The sequence below is a fragment of the Montipora capricornis genome, chromosome 3 (assembly GCF_036669925.1).
Source record: "Montipora capricornis isolate CH-2021 chromosome 3, ASM3666992v2, whole genome shotgun sequence".
NCBI classification, from domain to species: Eukaryota; Metazoa; Cnidaria; class Anthozoa; order Scleractinia; family Acroporidae; genus Montipora; species Montipora capricornis.
This window is the reverse complement of record NC_090885.1, coordinates 18831270-18851237: the sequence shown is the minus strand read 5'-3', so window position 1 is coordinate 18851237 and position 19968 is coordinate 18831270. Positions and strand designations below refer to the sequence as shown.

Sequence of the window (19968 nt, the reverse complement as noted above, 5' to 3'; positions counted from 1 at the left end):
TAAAATTCAGTCCTAAACAAAAGACATCATCTCGAGGCTCTGGGGAATAAATATAAGGATTTGTATGAGTTTCTTCCCCAGAGCCTAGAGATGACTGATGATGATGACTGAGACGAGGAAACATTGAACTCTCATTTAATTAGCTACACTGAAAACGGAATCCGTCTATTGTAATATTTTGTTTTTGAAAGAGAGAATGATCCTCGCACTTAGCTAGACAATTTAAGGACGGTGCCTACTAATTCAAAGGTATGTTTGCGCGGTTTACTGAATATGCGGGAAAAGTAGATCTTAACAAGTACTATTGAAATCCAAAAAGAGAATTAGGAGTAACCACGCATTTTTCAAAGAGAATTCATGAGCAATATTTGTAAAAAGCTTAAAATACAAAGCAATGCATGGCGTTTTTTCTCAAATTGAAGTTCAATTATCTCTAAAGAATGCATGGTTACCCCCAATTTTCTTTTTGAATACCAAGAGTACTTACGAAGATCTACTTTATCTGCATAGTTTTAAACCGCGCAAAAATATCCCTGTATTAATAAGCACCACCCATAGGAAATCCGAGTCTCTCGAGATGCGCAGAACGTATACGCAATAACAATAGTAGGTACCGTCCTTAAGCAATTGTCTCATATAATGATGGACACCTGAAAAATTCAATTGGCCCGAACGGGATTCAGTCGAACGCACAACCGCTGCGATGCCGGTGCAATTCGTTGATCTAGAAAAGAAAGGTTCAGTTCTTAACTCACTGAGGCAATTGTTCTTCTATTACCAATTCTCTTTACATTGCAAAATATCGCGAAATAATTCATTCGCAGTATTAATTAATTATGATATGGTCCGAGCTCTGATCGCAAACATCTGGTATTTTCAAAAGCTGGTAATTTGAAATTTACAGCTAGTTTTAAAAAGTCTGCTGCATCTTGCATGTGTACACCGAGTAATGCTGCTCAGTTCAGACGTTTAAAGAAATTTGTCAGTTGCTCAGTTTGAAGAAATAAGACAGCACAGGTATCAAAGTCATCTACTGGAGCTGCTGAGTTGAAAAAACCTAAACGAACCTGAGAATTCCATTAATAGTGAGTATCAGTATATTCTTCATTATCTCTAAATAAAAGAATTGTTCTCTGGCGTAAAATCACAATTGACCTTTTGAATAGGCTTCAAATTTATGTATAGAGGAACCGTTAGGGCCGATTTACACGATACGATTTTGTCGCATGCGACAAGCTCACGACAGGCCTACGACATGACTTAACATGTTTTAAAACGCTGCGACAATCGTAAGTCATGTCGTAGACCTGTCGTGAGCTTGTCGCATGCGACAAAATCGTATAGTGTAAATCGGCCCTTAGAGTTGCATGAGCCTAGTTTTCAAATGAATAGTAATTGTTATTTAGCGTTGCCTCTGCCAAATGCCAAATGTAAACTTTTATAGAAACGAAGATGGGTAAGGCGTTTTAAAACCTCGCTTATAAGCTTGGAATACAACAGTATAATCCTTAAATCAATGAAGAATTTCAATGTAGAAACAGTTGGGATGTAAGGTGTCTTAGTTTTTCGAAGGCTTGATAAAGACGATGCTTCGTCCTGTCCCGCCATCTTGATTCACATTTGTGTCAATCAAACAATCAATTAACTTTATTTCCTCACAGCTAAAATTTTAGTACAAATTATAGCATTCAAAAGAAAACAAACACACTCGATGCAAAGCCTGTAACTAGTCTATGTGCAAACGGTTGAGATTGGAGACCAAATCAACCATCCGGAGTTTGTAGATGGCCTCCATATTGCCTTTAATTAGAAGTGCAACATATACGAATGCAGCAGATGAAAACAAACGGATGACAGTTAAAAAGGGCGGGGTTCTGTCAAATTCGAGCCAAACTCGGTCTCCTCTGCATTCGTGATTTTGTTACAGGAGATAACTATTATTAAGAAAGATTGCTGAAAATGACACTAGTCCAGGTCTGAAATTCTTTAACTGAAAGTTCTTCCCAACTCAAACTTTAAACATGCGTGTCAATCCTTGTCCCGTTATAATGATCATAAAAGGTGATAAAACGTAAAAGACTGTTAAAAGAGCGTCACAATGACAACAAGTTTGTCAACATAAAAATACATGCAGCCTGCCTGAGGTTTGTTCAACAGATAAAATGGCTACAGATAATTGTTGGCAATCATTATTTGGGTCTCTCTTTCTTTCATTAGTTGTAGCTTACAAAATGGTTGACCAAAAGGAATCTGAGATCAGTATTTTGTTCTGTCACCTGGCACCATGTGATCTTCGGGTCGATCATCGGACAAAACCGTCAGATCAATTTCATCCTCAAGAACAAGCTCAAGCCGTCGTCAACCTCGTTCAACCTGATCTTAATTTTTGGCCGGGAAACCAATCAAAAGATCTTGAACTAGTTCCACGCGGTGATCACACTCATGGTGATCATAATCATCAAATTAATAATCAAACGCAGCTCTGTCACCAAACGCGATCTGGTTACCAAGCTCATTCTGGTTACCAAGCCCAGCCTTATTACCCAAATTCAGTTCAGGCTCATCTCCAGGCCACTAGCTCCAAGGAGGAACCCCCTCCTTACCAAGTTCACCCCAATAACGTTCCTGGACCTCCGCCCATTTATGAAGCCCAACCATTGCCTATTTGTTTGACACAAGACCTGTCGGCTCCAGCAAATTCAGTACCAGCAGATATCCCTGGCATTGTTCCTGACCCTGAGCATGAGCCCATCAATGTGGACCCTAATGTGAGCACACGTTTTGTTGCATTTATAGACAAAATCAGGTCTTGAGCAATTCTTATTCATAGGGCCGTACTTGGGAAGGGGTACGGGAAAGTACCCCATCCCACCTCCTCCATCCTCCACTATTGTTATTGCGCATACGTTCTGCGCATCTCCAGATACTCGGATTTCCTATCGCCGATGCTTACTAATGCAGGGATATTCAGTTTTGCGCGGTTTAAAACTATGCAGATAAAGTAGATCTTCGTAAGTACTCTTGGTATCCAAAAAGAAAATTGGGGGTAACCGTGCATTCTTTAGAGATAATTTAGCTTCAATTTGAGAAATAACGCCATGCATTGCTTTGTATTTTAAAGCTTTTTACAAATATTGCTCATGAATTATCTTTGAAAAATGCGCGGTTACCCCCAATTTTCTTTTTTGATTTCAATAACACATGTTAAGATTTGCCTTTCCTGCATAATCACAAATCGGGGCAAAAGTACCTTTGAATTAGTAGGCACCGTCCTTAAAATGATGAACAGTTTAAAGTGCCCCTGTGACCAAAAAATCAATTCATATTTTTCTTTGGATTTCAAAACTATGTTAACAAAACACTAAGTGACCCACGTTTTAAGCCTTGATTCCAAAAAGACACCTCTTTATTTTAACTGGAATTTTCCTATTTAATGGTCCGCCATTACTAACATTATGTTCTTGAGAGAGCTGGATCGAGGAGAAAATGACGTCAAAGGCTCACTAGTCTAAGAATGCAATACGTGTGTACGCTGCAAAATTAATATGCAGCACGGGGGTTTGGGGCTTTCAGACTTTTATACTCACGCTTTGCATATATAATAAGCTGCGTTCACACGCTGAAATTTTAAGCTAGTGAGCCTCTGACGTCAATTTTCCCTGGATCCAACCGTCTGAGGTCCAATCGGTCAGTTTTGAACGTGAGTAATGGCGGACCGTGAAATCCAAAACTTACACTCAAAGTAAACGGCCTTTGGATAAAAATCAAAGCTCAAAATTTTGCCAGTCAGGTGTTAAGCAAACACACTTTCAAAATATGAAAGAAAAAAGGAAGTAGTTTTTTCTATCACAGGGGCACTTTAAAAAGTAACAGTAACAGTTTGGTAAGCTTTGGTTAGATTCCTAAAGTTATTATTGTTTGTTTGGATGTTAGTTTGTTCTGTTTATGAGTGTCAGTAATTTACTTTAAGGTGAAGGCTACACGTCTAAATTCACAGTCACAGTGAGTGAGGTCTCGCCACCACTTTCCACAAAACAAACTTGGTTAAGTACTGCTCTTAGTGATCGACAAACAACAGGTGTTGAGAATCACAAGATATTCAGGCCATCTCCCAATTCGGAAACGTATTAGTAGTAGTGTTTGAAACTAAAATATATGTCATATTAGCAATAAATGGTCAGTTCCTGCTGTCTTCAGTTGCTTATTTCACGTTAAGTTTTCGTTCTGTTTCACAATTTGCAGGTCCAGCCTCGCCGTCCTAGAGCGCCTTCTTTGCCAGAGAGACCAGAACCTCGGCCCCCACCGTGGACTGGGTTTTCCATTTGTGTTCTAGTTTTCCTTTGTCCCGTCGGCTTAGTGGCTATTTTGTTCTCTTACCTGGTGAGAAACAGTAATTCTTGTCTAAGAATTAGTACGTTCATGCAGAAGACAAAAAAAAATGTTAAGTGGGGAGCTGGGTTGCGTAGAATAGTGAGAGCACAGAATATCAATGAGCTAGACCGTTATGGGGGTTATGGACACATGCCCGATGTATTTCTAGAGAAGAGACGAACGGGAACAACCCAGATTTGGATGGGAATAGAGAGTCAAGGGTACGGCGATTAGACCTCTGCCCTCCTCCCTCTTCCAATACGATGTCTCACTTGTGGTATCTTTAAATTTCAGACGAACACAACGTACGATAAGGGAAATTACCCCAGAGCCAGGTGCTTCTCTAAAATGGCCAGGTGGACAAGTGCATTTGGTATTACCAGTGTTTTTCTCGCGGCATTCTTCCTCGCTGTGTTCTTAATGTAGGGAGGATTGTTAATGACGTAATCTGTGCTTCTGGCCTTTAATAGAATAAGAACCAATCAAATCGCTAGTATCAAAAATTTATGAATAAAACTCTACTACATCAAAGTGTGGCTCAAACCTTTTGGGCGAATGGTCGTGACTGCTGAGACAGTGTTAAACTGGTAATTTATGGCATCACGAAAAAAGGGTTGTCAAGAAGAATTTTTGTCCACAATAAAATGGAAATATGGCTGATAATTTTACTTCCAAAAACCAAACGGTGAGGCTTGTCCCGACAACGCAGCGTCGCCTTGTCCAGCGGAATTCGCGTCAACGTTCGGGTGGCAGTTGATGTGGCTGCCGTAGCTAGCAACATGTCAAGTAGGTTTTTTCGCAATAAAATGGAATATGGTTGTAATTTTCGTTCAAAAAGAAGAAAACGGCGAGACCTGTCGCGACCAGGCGACATCACTTCCTCGTTCTTGTGAACCTGGCCCAAGAGGTTGGAGGGACAGATTGTGTTGTCCATGGGATAAATCACTAACTTAATTGGTGTGAAAAATACTAATCCAGTCGATATTGGTTTATCCTAGTGGATAACGCTTTCGACCGCGTCCCACTTTGCTCAAAGGCCGGAGATGACTTTATCCGTTGGTTGACTCACTATCCAACAGTTAAACTCCGTGCAAAGATTTAAGTATTTGCTTGTGCAACTTTGTATCTAAGTAAAGACGTGTTCGAAAACCTTTGTCAATGTTTAAGGCGAAGTACATTTTACACTCTGGATAGCGACTTCTTCACTGCATAAAGTTATCCAGCCTTTAAACAACTAGGGCGTGGTCGACGTCCCAGTTGTTCAAAGAGGCCAGATAACTTTACCGGGTGGATAAGTCACTATCTGATAGGTTCAGTTTGCGCAAAGATTTGATTATTTGCTCACTTAACTATGAATATGCACACTCTGAGCTCCTCTAAGTCTAAGAGGCGTGCACGAAAACCTTAGCCAAAATGTAACTTGGACAACATTTTATGCTCTCGATAGTGCCGGGTTTATCTACTGGATAACATTATGCCACCTTTGAGCCGCGACTAGGGCCTGACAAACAACTGAGGCCCGCACTGACTAAGACACCAATAAAGTAAGGCATTGAATCTTCAGTTACTTAGTCTTATTTATTAACTACATGCAATCTACAAATGTACTATAGTGCCTCATTAAAGAATATTGTTTAGCTCAATCAGAAGTCAGCCTGTTGACACTGACGGTCGCTTTTATGCAACAGTAGTCTCTGGGAGGCGCGGTGGCCTCATGGTTTGTGCGCTCGACTCCGGATCGAGTGGTTTGGGTTCGGGTCCTGGCTGGGGACATTGTGTTGTGTTCTTGGGCAAGACACTTTATTCTCACGGTGCCTCTCTCCACCCAGGTGGATAAATGGGTACCGGCGAAATGCAGGGGGGTAACCCTGCAATGGACTAGCATCCCATCCAGGGGGGAGTTGAAATACTCCTAGTCGCCTCGTACTAATGAAACCGGAGATAAGTGCCTGCCTGATGGGCCTTCTGGCTCGTAAGCATGAGACTTTACTTTTACTTTTTAGTCTCTCAAGGAAGTAACAGTTGAATTCTAGTACGTCGTTGTGGTTCGTGTAATCAAGTGTTGGCTGCACGAAAACGGAAAAGCCAGCTACGCAACCGAACAGGCGACGAAGTATGAGCGACTTCTAGGTAGGACTACGAGAATCATGACTTGAAGTAAGTGTTTTTGGATCTGAGCATGCGCATTGACAAAACTTGAGCACTTCAAACTTTATGCGCATGTTCAGGACGGAAAGCACAGCTTTCCTCCACCTTGAGGTTGAAGTAAGTTGGGGAGAGGCCTCCATTTCGTCCACTTGGCCGCGTCTCTGCTTTAGTGTCGAGGCTAAAGGTGATAAAAATCTTCTCACCCTCAAAAAATTACTGGGGCTATGCCATGGAACTGGTAATTGATCACTAGTTTCGAACTCGAAATGGCAATACAGAATTATTTTCCCAATAAAATTCCAGTTACATCACAAATACCCAATCGATCAAATTTTATTTGTGTAATAACTATTTCGCATTTATCCTGCTTGGGGATACTTGAAATGATTCTGAGCTAAACAAGCGTGCGTAGCAGGCGGTTTGGTGCGTTTTTCTATATAATGGCCGCGAGAAAACTGGACAGAGGTCAAAAGAAAATGCGCCGGGGTAGTATGGGAAAGGCAACAAACCGTGTTTACAGGCTAAAGCAAAAACGAGCTAATCCTTCGCCGAGATTTCAGCTCCAGGACACGGAGCACAAACATGGAAAAACCATTAGGTTTATTTTGGCGGTTTGGGCCGAGCACCGGGACCTGTAGCAGTAAGGTTAGCCATACAAGTACAACTGACCTCTTAGTACATCCAAGAACGCTACTAGTAACACAAAGCAGAGCTGAGTGACAGTTTACAAAAAAGGCCACTGTCAGACGGAGGCCAGAAAAAAACCTGCCATAAAAACCCCCGGTGGGGAAAAATAGGCAGGAAATCTGGGTAGCTGAGGAACTATGTCCCAAGCTCTAAGAAGCCCATCCTACGAGTCTTTACAGTCAAAACACTTTAAAATGCGAGTACAAACCGAAAATGAAAAATAACGCAATATATTGAAGGTATCGGCTTAGAATAATTTCCTACGTTATACACGTCTCTTATATATGCCTCTCTTCTACCCATGGTGTAATTCGCCTAAACTCTGGCCCACTCCCCACTGCTCTGATGCCGCAGAAATCATTTCTGGTTTATTCGTATAGACTCACACGTCAAAAATTCCTTATTAGTGTTGTACATCGAACCACTGATCACCCAAATTAAAGCTGTTTTAACCTCGGTGTCGTTTTCTCTTACTTTTCACTGTATTTCTTTTATGTTTCTCTACAGTTTGTGGAGTTTACTGCGATAATCCTCTCTCTTTTAGGAGCGTTTTGTGTGTCGAGAAATTATCGGGCTAAAATGACATGACATAGTTCTCTCAATAAAATAACAAGGCTAGACGAGAAGTTTTTTTTCCCAGCTCCCAACAGCTTACTAAATTCAAATTGTCTTTTCTAAATTCAATTTTCAATTTTTTGCAATTCTTTCTTCTTCAGCTTTCTTCCTTTTTTATCACGATGTGGTTCAGTCTATGCTGCTTTGACTCCCTTTTCCTTTTAAGTTTTTCACATGCTTCATGCTTTCGATAGACGTTACGTTCTTCAGTTACATAAAGGCATCATCTTCTGAGGTATCTCCGCTCGTGCAGTGATTCTAATGAAAGTCCTTCATATTCCGACAATGATCTGAATGATTACTCCTAGTTTTATTCTGTGTTTTCATCATTGCCTTTATTGATCTGTTGGTCGATGCATGGCATTTAGGATTCTATTTCCTCTTAAAAAGTTTTGTCATGCATATTCTGAATATATCACAGAGGTAGAGACAATTGCTCATATCAACCGAAAATCAACAGTTCAGCTGATCCATTCGCTTAATATATGCCTAATTATGTGCATCAGTTCAATGAGCGTCACGGTTGCAACATCACAATACACACACGTATCGCATGAGTTCAACTGAATAACTGATCTGTTTTTATTGTCATTACAAAGAACTGAGGAATTTGCATATGTGGATCATTAACGAGCTCGGTAGCGTTCTGGCACCGTGACTAGTTTCGCACCGGTCGAGAAACACGCGTTGCTACGAAAGCAAACAGAGTGTCTACGTTGAGATTTTATGACGATTACAATAGTGAAGGGATTTACTGTTGGCAGAGAAACGCTGCGTTCTACGAGGCGAAAGAAATTGAGAAACTGATGTAAGGTAATTTTATTTATCACTGAGACATGCGAGTGTTCTTATAATAAAATGCTACCCAGTGAAACACTTTAGAACTGGGTGGGTTTTTTTAAGCATTGTTGACAAATGCCACACAACTTTTTAGTGTAACTAAAACATCGACACAGTGCACTGGGTAAGATCTCTGATCACTTTTATGTGAATTATTTGAAAACTTCATAACCACTGAGCAAGATGGCGCAGAAGTACCAGAACGTACTAGAAACTTTAACTATTACAGCGTGATGGGAGATAAATACATACATGGGTATAAATTAGGACAGCATTCAGTGAAGAGTCCACCTTAAGTATACGGGTTATTAAATTTAATAATAATAAAATGTTCACTACTTGCTGTTATCACAAGTATTTGAAGTTGAGGTATGTTGTCGACAATACAGCAGCGAATAAATGAAGCCTAGCCATCGATCCCTTCTTCTACTCATCATAAAAAAAAAAAAAACATTCAAAAGACAAAGCAGAGTTTTACTTCGAAAATCTCTACTGCATTAAGAATTTCTGGAAGTGCCAGAGTTTAGAGACATTACGAGAGTTAACTGAAAAACAAATTACAAACATAAAAGGAAACTAAAAAAGGACCAAGTGTGGGGCAATTGTGGATATTGATCACGCATACATTTACGTCATCATTCGTCATCGCACTTAAATAGCGTCAATAAGTCAGTCGACCAAAGCAACGCTGCGCATGTCATAACAGGGCTGCTTTGTTGCTTTTTTTTCAGATTCTATCAATGCATTCCTCCTGTATCTGCTTGCGGTTGTTATAAAGATGTTGACACTATAAGATGGACAGAAATCCTCAGACTCATGGTAATATTTAACCAATTGCTTCTACCGCTGTTTTCTTAGAAAGGGTGGTCTTCAACAGGTCGTCAGTCACCTTTGAATAATGCCGTACTTATAGACTAATACCAACAACGCTGTCAAGACCAAGAATATTTCGTCAAAATGCTTGCTCATTTTAACTTTTGGTTACCATACTACGAAAACCATCGATATGTGGAACGGGCCCGAATTACTGAGTCACTGCCCCGCCCACTTTCGCTTGCAAATAGTTCAAATTCTTGAGAGGTGTTGTTTTCGACGCCACTCTTCAGGCTAAGGAACCTTTCTTTCTTTTCACTTGCACCCTCTGGACAAGAACAAATTTTGTCTCCACTTCACAACGAATGAAACACACAGCTAATAGGCAAATAAGGGGAGGGCCTGGCAAGAACCAACCCAAAACTTAGCGTGAATAAGAATCTACATAACTTGCTCAATAACTGTTTGTTGATGGGTGTAGACTCCTGTCGCCGACCACTTGTGCGAATTGTCCATGTGGAAACTTGTGAGGAGTCCATCCTCAAAGCAGATCTGAACATATTACAATAGGTATTTGACGAGTTTTTTGTTTTTGTTTTTTTTGGTCCACTACTCTGGACCAAAATCTCTCACGTATACAAATGCGAGTCAGAGAACAAAGAAACAAGCATGCAGCTAAAATATAGTCTGGTCAGTCCACAACTTTGGACCGATCCCTATATGCAAACACAATTGTGCCGTTTAGGCTGGGATATCCACTACTTTAGACGAAAATCATCCATCATGTACTGACACGTCACGCCAGTTAGGCAGGGGAGTCCACAACTTTGGACACAAATCCCCATACACAAATATATTAGGCCAAATAGGCTGGGGTGTCCACAACTTTGGACGAAAATCCCCGTACAAAACATATCAGGCCAGTTAGGCTGGGGTATCAACAGCTTTGGACCAAAATCCCCCTACGACGCATATCAGGCCAGTTAGGCTGGGGCGTCCACAACTTTGGACATAAATCCCCGTACAAAACTGATGTAGCCAGTTAGGCTAGGGTGTCCACAACTTTGGACGAAAAATCCCCGTACAAAAACATAACACGCCGGTTAGGCTGATGTGTCTGCTACTACGGACCCAACAACCCCATATACAAACATTATATCAGGCTAGTTAGGCTAGGGTGCCCACTACGTTGGACAAAAACCCTAAAAACGAGCACATTATGTCAGACAAGCTGAGTCGTTCACTAAACCTAAAATACAAAAATATCGTACAAGTAGACAACGCTAATTTAAAAGAGGATAATAATAATAATCTGAATAATAATACAGGAGCTGAGCAACCGCTTACAATAGACGTGCGATTAGAACGGAGGCCAGAAAAAACCTGCCATAAAAAACCCCTTGGGTAAAAAAAGCGGGAAATCTGGGTAGGAACCATGGCTCAAGCTCCGGCGGTTTGTAGCTTTTCCTACGCTGGCTTTACAAAGGTAAGACAGCCGATAGTGCAGTAAAAACAAAACATCTCTGAACTGGGTTGATTCAGAGGCCTAGATGACTATCACGTGCTACACTTCCCCTTATATACGGTTTTCTCTCTACCCATGATGCACCGGCCTGGAAGCCCAGGCCGCGTTGATTCCCGTGCCGACAAAATAGTTATTTCGGCCTTCTTCGCGAGTTCATTCGTCAGAAATAACATTCTTATCCATTTCCCCCCGGGACTCATGATTTTCGAAACGTATCTTTCTATTGTTGTAGTTGTTCCGGTACACCTTGACGGCGAAAGCTGGCCATGGCCACCGCTCACACCGTGGGAAAGGAATTTCATCAAAATGTTTAACTGAAGTGGGCGGGGCAGTCACTCAATAATTCGGGCCCATTCCACAGATGGGTGGTTTTCGTAGTAAATTGGCCTGGCGATAGATAGATGATAACAGCAGAGTGAAATAATGGAATGAGCCATTTACTATACGAAATAAAATCTCCAACTGTCACTTGTTACTGAAGATGACTTTTGCTCAGTTGTTGAAACGTCAGTCACTGTTAACAGCCCTTTTCGGGGCTCCTATTAGCCGGACGATCAAATTCTATCGAGGTATACAATCAATACGGGCGGCACTTTTCGCGGGAAAAAAAAAACACAAGTGATTTTTCTTTAGCCTCTAATTTGGTGTATGTGCGGCCAATCGATACGGAAAGTTGGATAACATTCAGGGAATTATTTTCGAGGCCGTTTGTTTGGGAACCACTCGAACAAATATCATTCATATTTTTACGTTTTTCAAGTCAAAGTGGCAACCGCGCAAATTTACTTTCGGCGCCCCAATAAATCACTCGTTTTGAATCTAATCAATTCACGTCATATGTACTTATTGACTGATTTTAGGTCGGGCCGGACGGGAAAATATTTGGCCCGAGGTCATGGCGTACGGACCGAACGCAGCGAGGTCCGTGCGCGATGACCGAGGGCTAAATATGTTTTCCTGTCCAGCCCGACCTTAACTCAGTCAATAAGCATTTTATCATGGGGCACTTTATACTATTCATGAGCAAGTATGGACAAAATAAATAACAAAGCTTTGCACAGAAATTTTATCTAACATGTTGTTTGCATTTGCTTTTCTGGCTGTAAATAACTTAATCATGGATGTTTAAATAGATGAAATCTTCTGAAATCGCATCGCACGGTGCAGTTCGTGTTCGTAGCAGGGTCGTACCGCTTTTTCTGGCCCTGCGCGCGCTAATGGATACGGCCCTTATAAATATCCACCATTAGCCATCTTCAGTTCAGTGAATAATTGTTAATTATTGGTCAGAAAATTCGTGACGTGACTGGTTTTTCTCTTCTCAACCAGAACCAGGTTCCCTCCAGTTTGATGGCGCAACAACAAGCCAACAAGAGCCCAATCAGAGAACGCCTCCGACAAGAAGTACAGTGTCATCTCTATACCCGACGGCACGACAGTCTGGGCATAACATGACACCTGAAATAACTCAACAAAATGTAATTCATTCAATGACTAATATAAAGGATGCATTGTATGGGGAATCTTTGCTGAGATCATTGACATACGGAGGAATTTCGTTCCAAGAAGGCGTCTTTCTCTACACATGTTGAGCTCAAAAGTTGATAGAACTTGTTAAACTAAACAATCTCCGTAATTTTAATTCGCTTTATGGTTTGATAGTCAGCAAAAAAATTGACATAAATACTGATAAATATTATGTGGGAAAAGCGCTTATGAGCCCGTACAATCTGCGTAAATTTTCAAATCATCAAAACAAACATTTTGCAAAGATTATCAATTGGCCTGTAATTTTCAAAGACAGCGGATTCTACAACACACTATCGGTATCCAGTTCTTGGTTTTTTGGTAATAACGAAATTTTCTTTCGGGAATTAAAGTTTCCCAGTTGAAGGCAGAAACCTTTCAACCTGAGACCCAAAGAGCCCATGAACTATTCTTTCCTCACTTGAATCCATAAATTATCTAATGCTTCTATGGTAAAAGAACTTAATAGGCCACTTGCACTAAGAGGTCACGTGACCAATGCTTCCCTTAAACAGTGAGTTGTAATCTTGCTGTTGCCAGAAATTGACAGAACACATAAAAATTATCTTACACGCGAAATTTGACAGGAAACGCATTTAAGGGAGATATTTTATGGTACTTTGATTTTTTAACAAAGTAGCATGATTTGTCTTGTCCGCCATGTTGGAGGGCATACTCTTGCCCTCCAACATGGCGGCCAAAACTACTTTTTGCTTATATCTTGTTAAATGTTTGATAGTTGAGTTCAGATGTGCCATAAACGTTACCACATCATCTTTTCAACATTTTCCTTGAAGTTCAAGTGCAAAATTTGTGTCAGAAAGCGGTAATTCATAATTTTTAAAAAAAAATCAAGTTTTGGTCACGTGACCAGCTACGGACTTTCTCATTTTATGTAAAGGGTGCGGGTTTGAAAACCCAAATCACCATTATTTTGTTTAAGAGATGACCCACTAATAGTGTTTCACACTTGCCTCTTAGTGCAAGTGGCCTATAGAACACTTTCATAAATGGCGACCTACTTTACATTCTTTTGTATTTATGTTAATTAGACCTACTGGCCTCATTTTGAAACAAATATTCTTTTGAAATTTGCTCGTTGTAGCGGGGCTAGAAAGGCTTATCAGCATTTAAACAAAAGAATATTTTATTTGGCCGCCATTATGAAAGAGGTCTATTTGCAACACTAAAAATGCATTTACAATCTCCTTCATTAGAGATTCGAGAATGCACTATTTGGAAAATCTCAGTTCCATGCTCCCAGCTGAAGTATTCTTGGTTTGCATTTCACGTGATGAGACGGTCATGTTGGTGTACAAAACCATACGGAAAGGAAAAACCTTAAAACCAGGTTTTCTGAGCCCGCGAAACTCAGTCCCACGAATTTTAGAAGAGTTTTTCCTCATACATTAGCATAGGGCTATCGTTTTCTAACCAGACAGCCGAGAATAAAGTACTGTATATTGAAAGTGCATTGCACAATTAGCTATACCTGAAAATTTGAACCCAATATATCAGATAATCTCTGAAAAATATTATGATGCTTTGAAAATTCGAAATTTTACCAAGAATGTGTTCGGTCATAAGCGCTTTGGCCACCCACGAATTTAAGCTGAATTTACCAGTTTTTGATGGCTAATAATTGGATCGTCATCAAAGTTAGTTTAACAAATCCTTTTACCTTTTAAAGTCAATTTGTAAATAGAAAGATGCCTTCTGTGCGCAACTGAAACAAAATGAATTGTAAACAGTGACGTCCGCAAAGATTCCCGGAAGCGGATTTAATCGAATCCTACAATGGAGCATTCGGATTTTTCTCGAGTATTCCCGAATCATCAGCGACAAATACATTTCTTCATTTCACTCACCGAGGTAAACATTTAAGTACATCCGCAAAAATGCTCCATTTTGATAATTTAGATCCTAGCAGCAGTTACGGCAGGACAGTTGTCTCATGAACCTTGTTTAATGTTCTACCATGGTTCAATGGTAGAGCATCCGCACTAGAAATCGAAAGGTCGTACGTTCGACTTCTGCAAATTAAAGGAGCACTCGAATTTATCCGAGTATCCCCGAGTCACCGCTGACGAGTCTCCTATAGGCTTAGCTCGGTGGTAGAGCATCCGAACTTGAAATCGCAAGGTCGCACCTTCGACTTCTGCAAAAGAGTACCTGGATTTTCTCCCGAATGTCTCCCATTTCCCAAGTGACATATTCGAACGAGAGAAGTGATCCTTGCACTTAGCTGGACAATAGACCATACTTTTATTCTCAGTATTCGACTGGAACTAGCTTGCAATGGAGGCTAACGCGGGGGAATATATTCAAAAGCATTTGCATGTGAAAAGATTCCCCCGCATTAGCCTCCTTTGCAAGCTAGTTCCAGTCCAATACTGAGAATGCGAACATGATGGTCTATTTAAGCAATTTTCTCTTAGATAAACAGCTGAAAAGTCAGGCGGCTCCAACAGGATATTGGAACCCATCACCTCCGCGATGCCGGTACAATGCTCTACTATCAACTGCGATACGAAGCCACACAGTCGCGAGCAGGGACTCATTTGTTTCTATTTATTTCATTCATCGAGTTCTTCACGGAAACAAATGCGCCCAGCAAATTGACTTGCTCCCAGCCGCGCGGCTTTGTAGCTCAGTTGGTAGATCATTGCACCGGCATCGCATAGCTCATGCCGTGGTTCGAATCTCGTTTGAGCCACCGAAATCTATTGGGTGTCTATAAGAGACAATTGCTTAAATTTTGTTGTCCTAAAGTCGCGAACAAAGAAGACACGTCTCTTCATGTCTTGCTTTCCGATTTATTTAAAGATTCCACTGCAAACAATGTAGAGAGCGGGTGAAATGTCAAAGGTAAATCGGATTTCCTGGCCCCAGTTGTTCGAAGGGTGGACAGCGCTATCCACTGGATAAATCACTATCCACTGGATAACTCAATTAGCTAGTGTTTATTCGGTAGATAGTGATTTATCAGATGGATAGCGTTATCCACCTTTTGAACATCTGGGGCCTGGACTATTCCTTTCGTCTTTTGTTTGTTTATTTTTGGATGATAATAATTTCTAATTTTCTTTTTTCAGGGAAGGATCATCGACAGCGATTTGCCTCCAAATCACATGGTATTAGCTGTGCTCAGTACCATATTATGCGTATGTCCGTGTGGGTTGGTATCCCTGTCTTATGCAGTTAAGGTAAAATAACTCTCCACCTAGTAGTGCCCTATACGATATTCGCAAATGAAGAGTACGCATTTAGAATATCAGTAATAATCCCCCTTATCTATATGGATTATGCATGTAGAAGATGCATAGTGAAGAAGATGGCATGAAATGCCGGAAAGTTAAAGTGGCTTTGGTTACCAGTTAGGGAATCTTCTTGAAATCCGACTGCTTCCCGAAGGCGAGCTCCTTCATGGAACAGTTTCGTTTCGCGCCTTGGCTTTTCTTGATTGCGAGATTTTGAAGGGTGGCGTAACGCCATTGGTGGGCTCGCGGTAACCGTGAAAAACAAGCTTGAAAAGTTGAATAAGAAGCCTTAGCTGAGTCCGTGGGATTTTTTCTTACTTTTGACAGGTAAATCCTGCATACGTTGCTGGAAATCCGGCAGGAGCCCACTACAACTCAAAGAAAGCTTGGAGATGGGGCATCGCATCGGTAGCATTTGGTTGCGTCATTATCTCGATTGTGATCTGCTATTTCCTTGTCCTGATTTCTCTTCGAGTTAATGATTACCGGTAACAATAAAAGACATTAACCACTTAGGACCATTTCAAACGCCGGATGTAATTAGAAATGAATATGTAATAACAATAATAATAATAATGATTGACCGTTTCCCTTGGGACCTTTCAGAGCTAATGAAGCAAGTATCACAAATATTAACACACCAAATCTTTAAGAATCGGCGAATGACACACAATATTGTCAAGCTTAGCCAAGACAACCTACGAGGTCGGAATAGGATTTGAACACAGGATCCTCACTACTCGGCTGTATCACCCCAAGAATTGGGAGGAGTCGAACAAAATTACGAAGATCTAGCCTTTCCAACGTAGATTTTCTTCTTAGAATTGCTTCATTTTAGGAGTTTGCTCAATTTACGCTTGAAAGTTCGAGTTATGAACAGTTGCGCTAACCGAAGCCTATACGCAAATGTGTCACAGTCGAAGTTTAACGGAGTGCTTTGATGGAAAGTACAGTACCACTGAGTTGTTTCACACTGATTCGGACAGAAGAGGAAGTCTTTTATCCTTGATTCAAGTGATTAAGTTGGGTTCACGAAAGCAAATTTGGAAGGCAGGTTGCGGAAAATCCTGTACTATATGCAGAACATTTTAGGTGGAGCAACTGAAGGTGTGAACACAGTAAAATGGGCAAATCAAGTTAAGCAGCGCAGCCAGACGAAATAACTTATTTTTTAAGTGGTACTATGATCAAATTTTTACTCCTTGATTTTTTGAGTGTATCACATAGAATTCCATGAAAGAACTAAATCGCCATTTACCGTTTGCAAATATCTGTATTGGTTCCGGAGATATTTAAGTTTGAAAAATGGGTAAAATATGCAAATGAGATGACTGATGATGTCATACACTCAACCCAATATTATCTTGAGTATATAAATAGAGCTGACTTGGCCAATTTGCAGCGCAGACATTAAAACTTGGTAGTCTAATAGTTCTACAGGAAACACACCTATGGCTATGAACAATTTTGTTCCCATGGCAACTCACTCTTTTCCAGTCCCCACCCACTTGATTTCAATATGTTACAGATTTTCAGCTTGAAAAATGTTAAACAAGGCCACAAACTCAAGCTAACATATCTATATGCTTGCTGGATCATGCATACGAAGTGCTGTTGGCAAATATCAAAATGAAATGCCAAAGGTGGCCAGGAAAGCTTTTAATATGGGGGAGGTCTGGAACCCAGTATGATGCCATGGTAACAGAACTGTTAAGCTCATATTGTGGAGGTTGTGGAGAACATTTAGTTGAATCTTACTGCAAAAAATCAAAAATTCTGATACAAATTGGCTGAGAAATCTCTTTTCATCAGATTTGAACAAAATTCGGTTGAGTGTATGACGTCATCACTTGGCTAATTTGCATAGTTTAAAAACTCGAATATCTCTGGAACGAAAAGAGATATTTGAAAAAAGTAAACAGCACTTTTCTTCTCACGCAGACTACTTGTTTATGTTACAAAATGGCTTAGATAGGAAAGATGTGATTTTCGTCATAGTACCACTTTTAACATACAAGAGTTTACGCAAAAGCCTCACAACAATTTACGAGCATTGATGCCTCAAATTTTGAAATAAATCGGAACACAACTTGCACGAGCATGTGTGTGACTAAAAGTATTGTGCGTGTGTATGCTGGAGGAGGGTGAAAAAGGAAAAGATATCATACCTTATTGGGAAGATATCTGTTTACAAACAATTACGTCAAATTTCTTTTGATATTCAAAATTGCCAGCCACCGAATAAACCCTATGTTTCGGCATCCAACAAGGCTCTGGTTGGCACATTAATATCAATAGGTGAACTCATGTGTTCAGTCACATAAAAATTAAAGATAATGACGGAGTTACCCTATAACATTTGGAGAGAACGGTAAAAATAAAGAATATTTTCTATGGAGCATTTTTTGAATGATGATTGAAAAACATATGCAAACAGGATCCTCTCTTTTACCTTTGTCTCGTTCTCAGCCATTTTGAAAAACTAAACCACGATGAATCCATGGTGTAACTTCGCCCCCCTAAACGCTACTACTCGTTCATTGTGCTTCACGCATTCACAAGTTACAAAGTAATTTCATGCCGTAAAACGTCGTATTTTGAAGATACAGAGAGTTTAATGGCTCCCCAAGGGTTTCTTTGAAAGAGACAATCCCATGATTAGGAGCGAACAACTTCAATATTCAGCCGAATGATGTCACGGCATTTTAACAGACCGATCTATTTTAAGACTAGCGCTGTTGTTCGCTCCAAGTCATGGGTTCCTTGTGTTAGATAAATGCCACTGCCTTCAAAGCTTTAGAATTGCAATATAATTTTTTAAATAAAACTGCCATTTAAAATCCTTCATTTTTGCCTTCATTTGGCAGAATTTCAATATCTTTTTATCAATATTATAATTTCTGTGCATATTGCACATTAATAGGCCATTTTAGAGTTCATGTCTGCCTCCTTTTCAAAGCGAGTCTAAGTGGGAATTTTTTTTTGTTATGAAAATTAGTTTTAATTCACAAAAACTTCGCACTTAGACTCGCTTTGAAGAGGAGGTAGACGTGAACTTGGAAATGGCCCATTAAAATGAGACTGCCACAATCATGCCTAACTCTTTAGTGTTATTACCCTCATTGCACTATCAGTGGTGACAACCCTTATGGGTTTCTGATTCAATAAGACATCCACCTGTACAATGTCAAAAAATTATCCTTGAATTCCTCCTTAGTGATAGACAGGATCTTTGAGTTTTCAAGTGGTATTCTTTTAACACTCCCACCCCTGAAGCAGCCGCCAGTGTCAAGTAAAATCGTCTAGCGTTAGACAGAGTAAAATCTATAAGTATCTCTCCAGGGTATTACACTTGAACTCACTGGCTACTTATCAATCCTTAGAAATTACCCAAAGTTTTATGTAAGTTTTACTGAATTTCCAAAAAAAATTAGAGTATTCATGAACCCTCTCTTAATAAAAAAAAAAAGCCAAAATTTAATGACATTAGTGTTCTATTCACATACCCTAATGCGTGCTCCAGAATGCAAGAAATGCATGAAGAGGCCCAAATTTCCAAATTTTCAAGGGGGATGCCCCCGACCCCCCTACAAGCTCTTGCCTTTGGCCCTGGAAAAGTGCCCCTTTGTGGTGCACTGTCCATTCTCCGCCTAAAACTGGTTTTGCTGCCTACTAAAATTCTAATTGAAAACCCTGATCTCTCTTAGGAGGGAAAGGGTTGACTGTTGTTACCAGGTAGAACGTTGCATGTAAATATGAAGCTGAAGATGGAAAAAATCCTTGAGGATGACAATCCTTTACAGATCTTTGAAAGTTCAAATAAAAAATGACAAAGGTTTTTGCAGCATCTTCAAAAGAACCTCAAAGGATCCTTCAAGATCTTAATAGATCTCCGTTTTCAAGAACTTTAAGGATATTAATACTAAAAAATGAGAATCCTTGAGGATATTGGCCAGGATCTGGGAGGTTTCTTAACTACTTTCTCCAGGGGCAGATCTAGGGGGAGGGGGAGGGTGCCCCCCCTCCCCCCTGAGATGACCTACAGCTTTCTTAATATACAACTGGTACTCTGTAAAAGAAAAACGTCACCAATCAGCTACGCCATTCCTTAGTAGTGCACTCCCTCCTAATAAAAATCCTGGATCCATCCCTGTTCTCAAGGATTTAAGTTAAGAAGACATG

The 19968-nt window shown here is 40.3% G+C and overlaps 2 protein-coding genes across 3 annotated transcripts; both read left to right on the top strand.

Annotated features, from left to right (window-relative positions):
* The first annotated feature begins 918 nt into the window (after positions 1 to 918).
* Positions 919 to 6014, top strand: LOC138041179 (uncharacterized). The gene is made up of 4 exons (XM_068886948.1): positions 919 to 1085; positions 2218 to 2768; positions 4243 to 4380; positions 4666 to 6014. The coding sequence occupies exons 2-4, from the start codon at positions 2232 to 2234 to the stop codon at positions 4795 to 4797; spliced, it is 807 nt and encodes a 268-aa protein (XP_068743049.1). The 5' UTR covers positions 919 to 1085; positions 2218 to 2231; the 3' UTR covers positions 4798 to 6014.
* Positions 6015 to 8426: 2412 nt separating this feature from the next.
* LOC138042500 (transmembrane protein 91-like) lies at positions 8427 to 18628 on the top strand. 2 transcript variants are annotated; one of them, XM_068888407.1, is made up of 5 exons: positions 8427 to 8634; positions 9393 to 9480; positions 12329 to 12477; positions 15622 to 15732; positions 16114 to 18628. In XM_068888407.1, exons 2-5 carry the CDS (start codon positions 9456 to 9458, stop codon positions 16276 to 16278), a joined length of 450 nt encoding a protein of 149 aa, XP_068744508.1. In that variant the 5' UTR covers positions 8427 to 8634; positions 9393 to 9455; the 3' UTR covers positions 16279 to 18628. The 2 variants fall into 2 exon arrangements, with proteins under 2 accessions (XP_068744508.1, XP_068744507.1); XM_068888406.1 differs by having other exon boundaries at positions 8428 to 8629.
* Positions 18629 to 19968: the final 1340 nt, after the last annotated feature.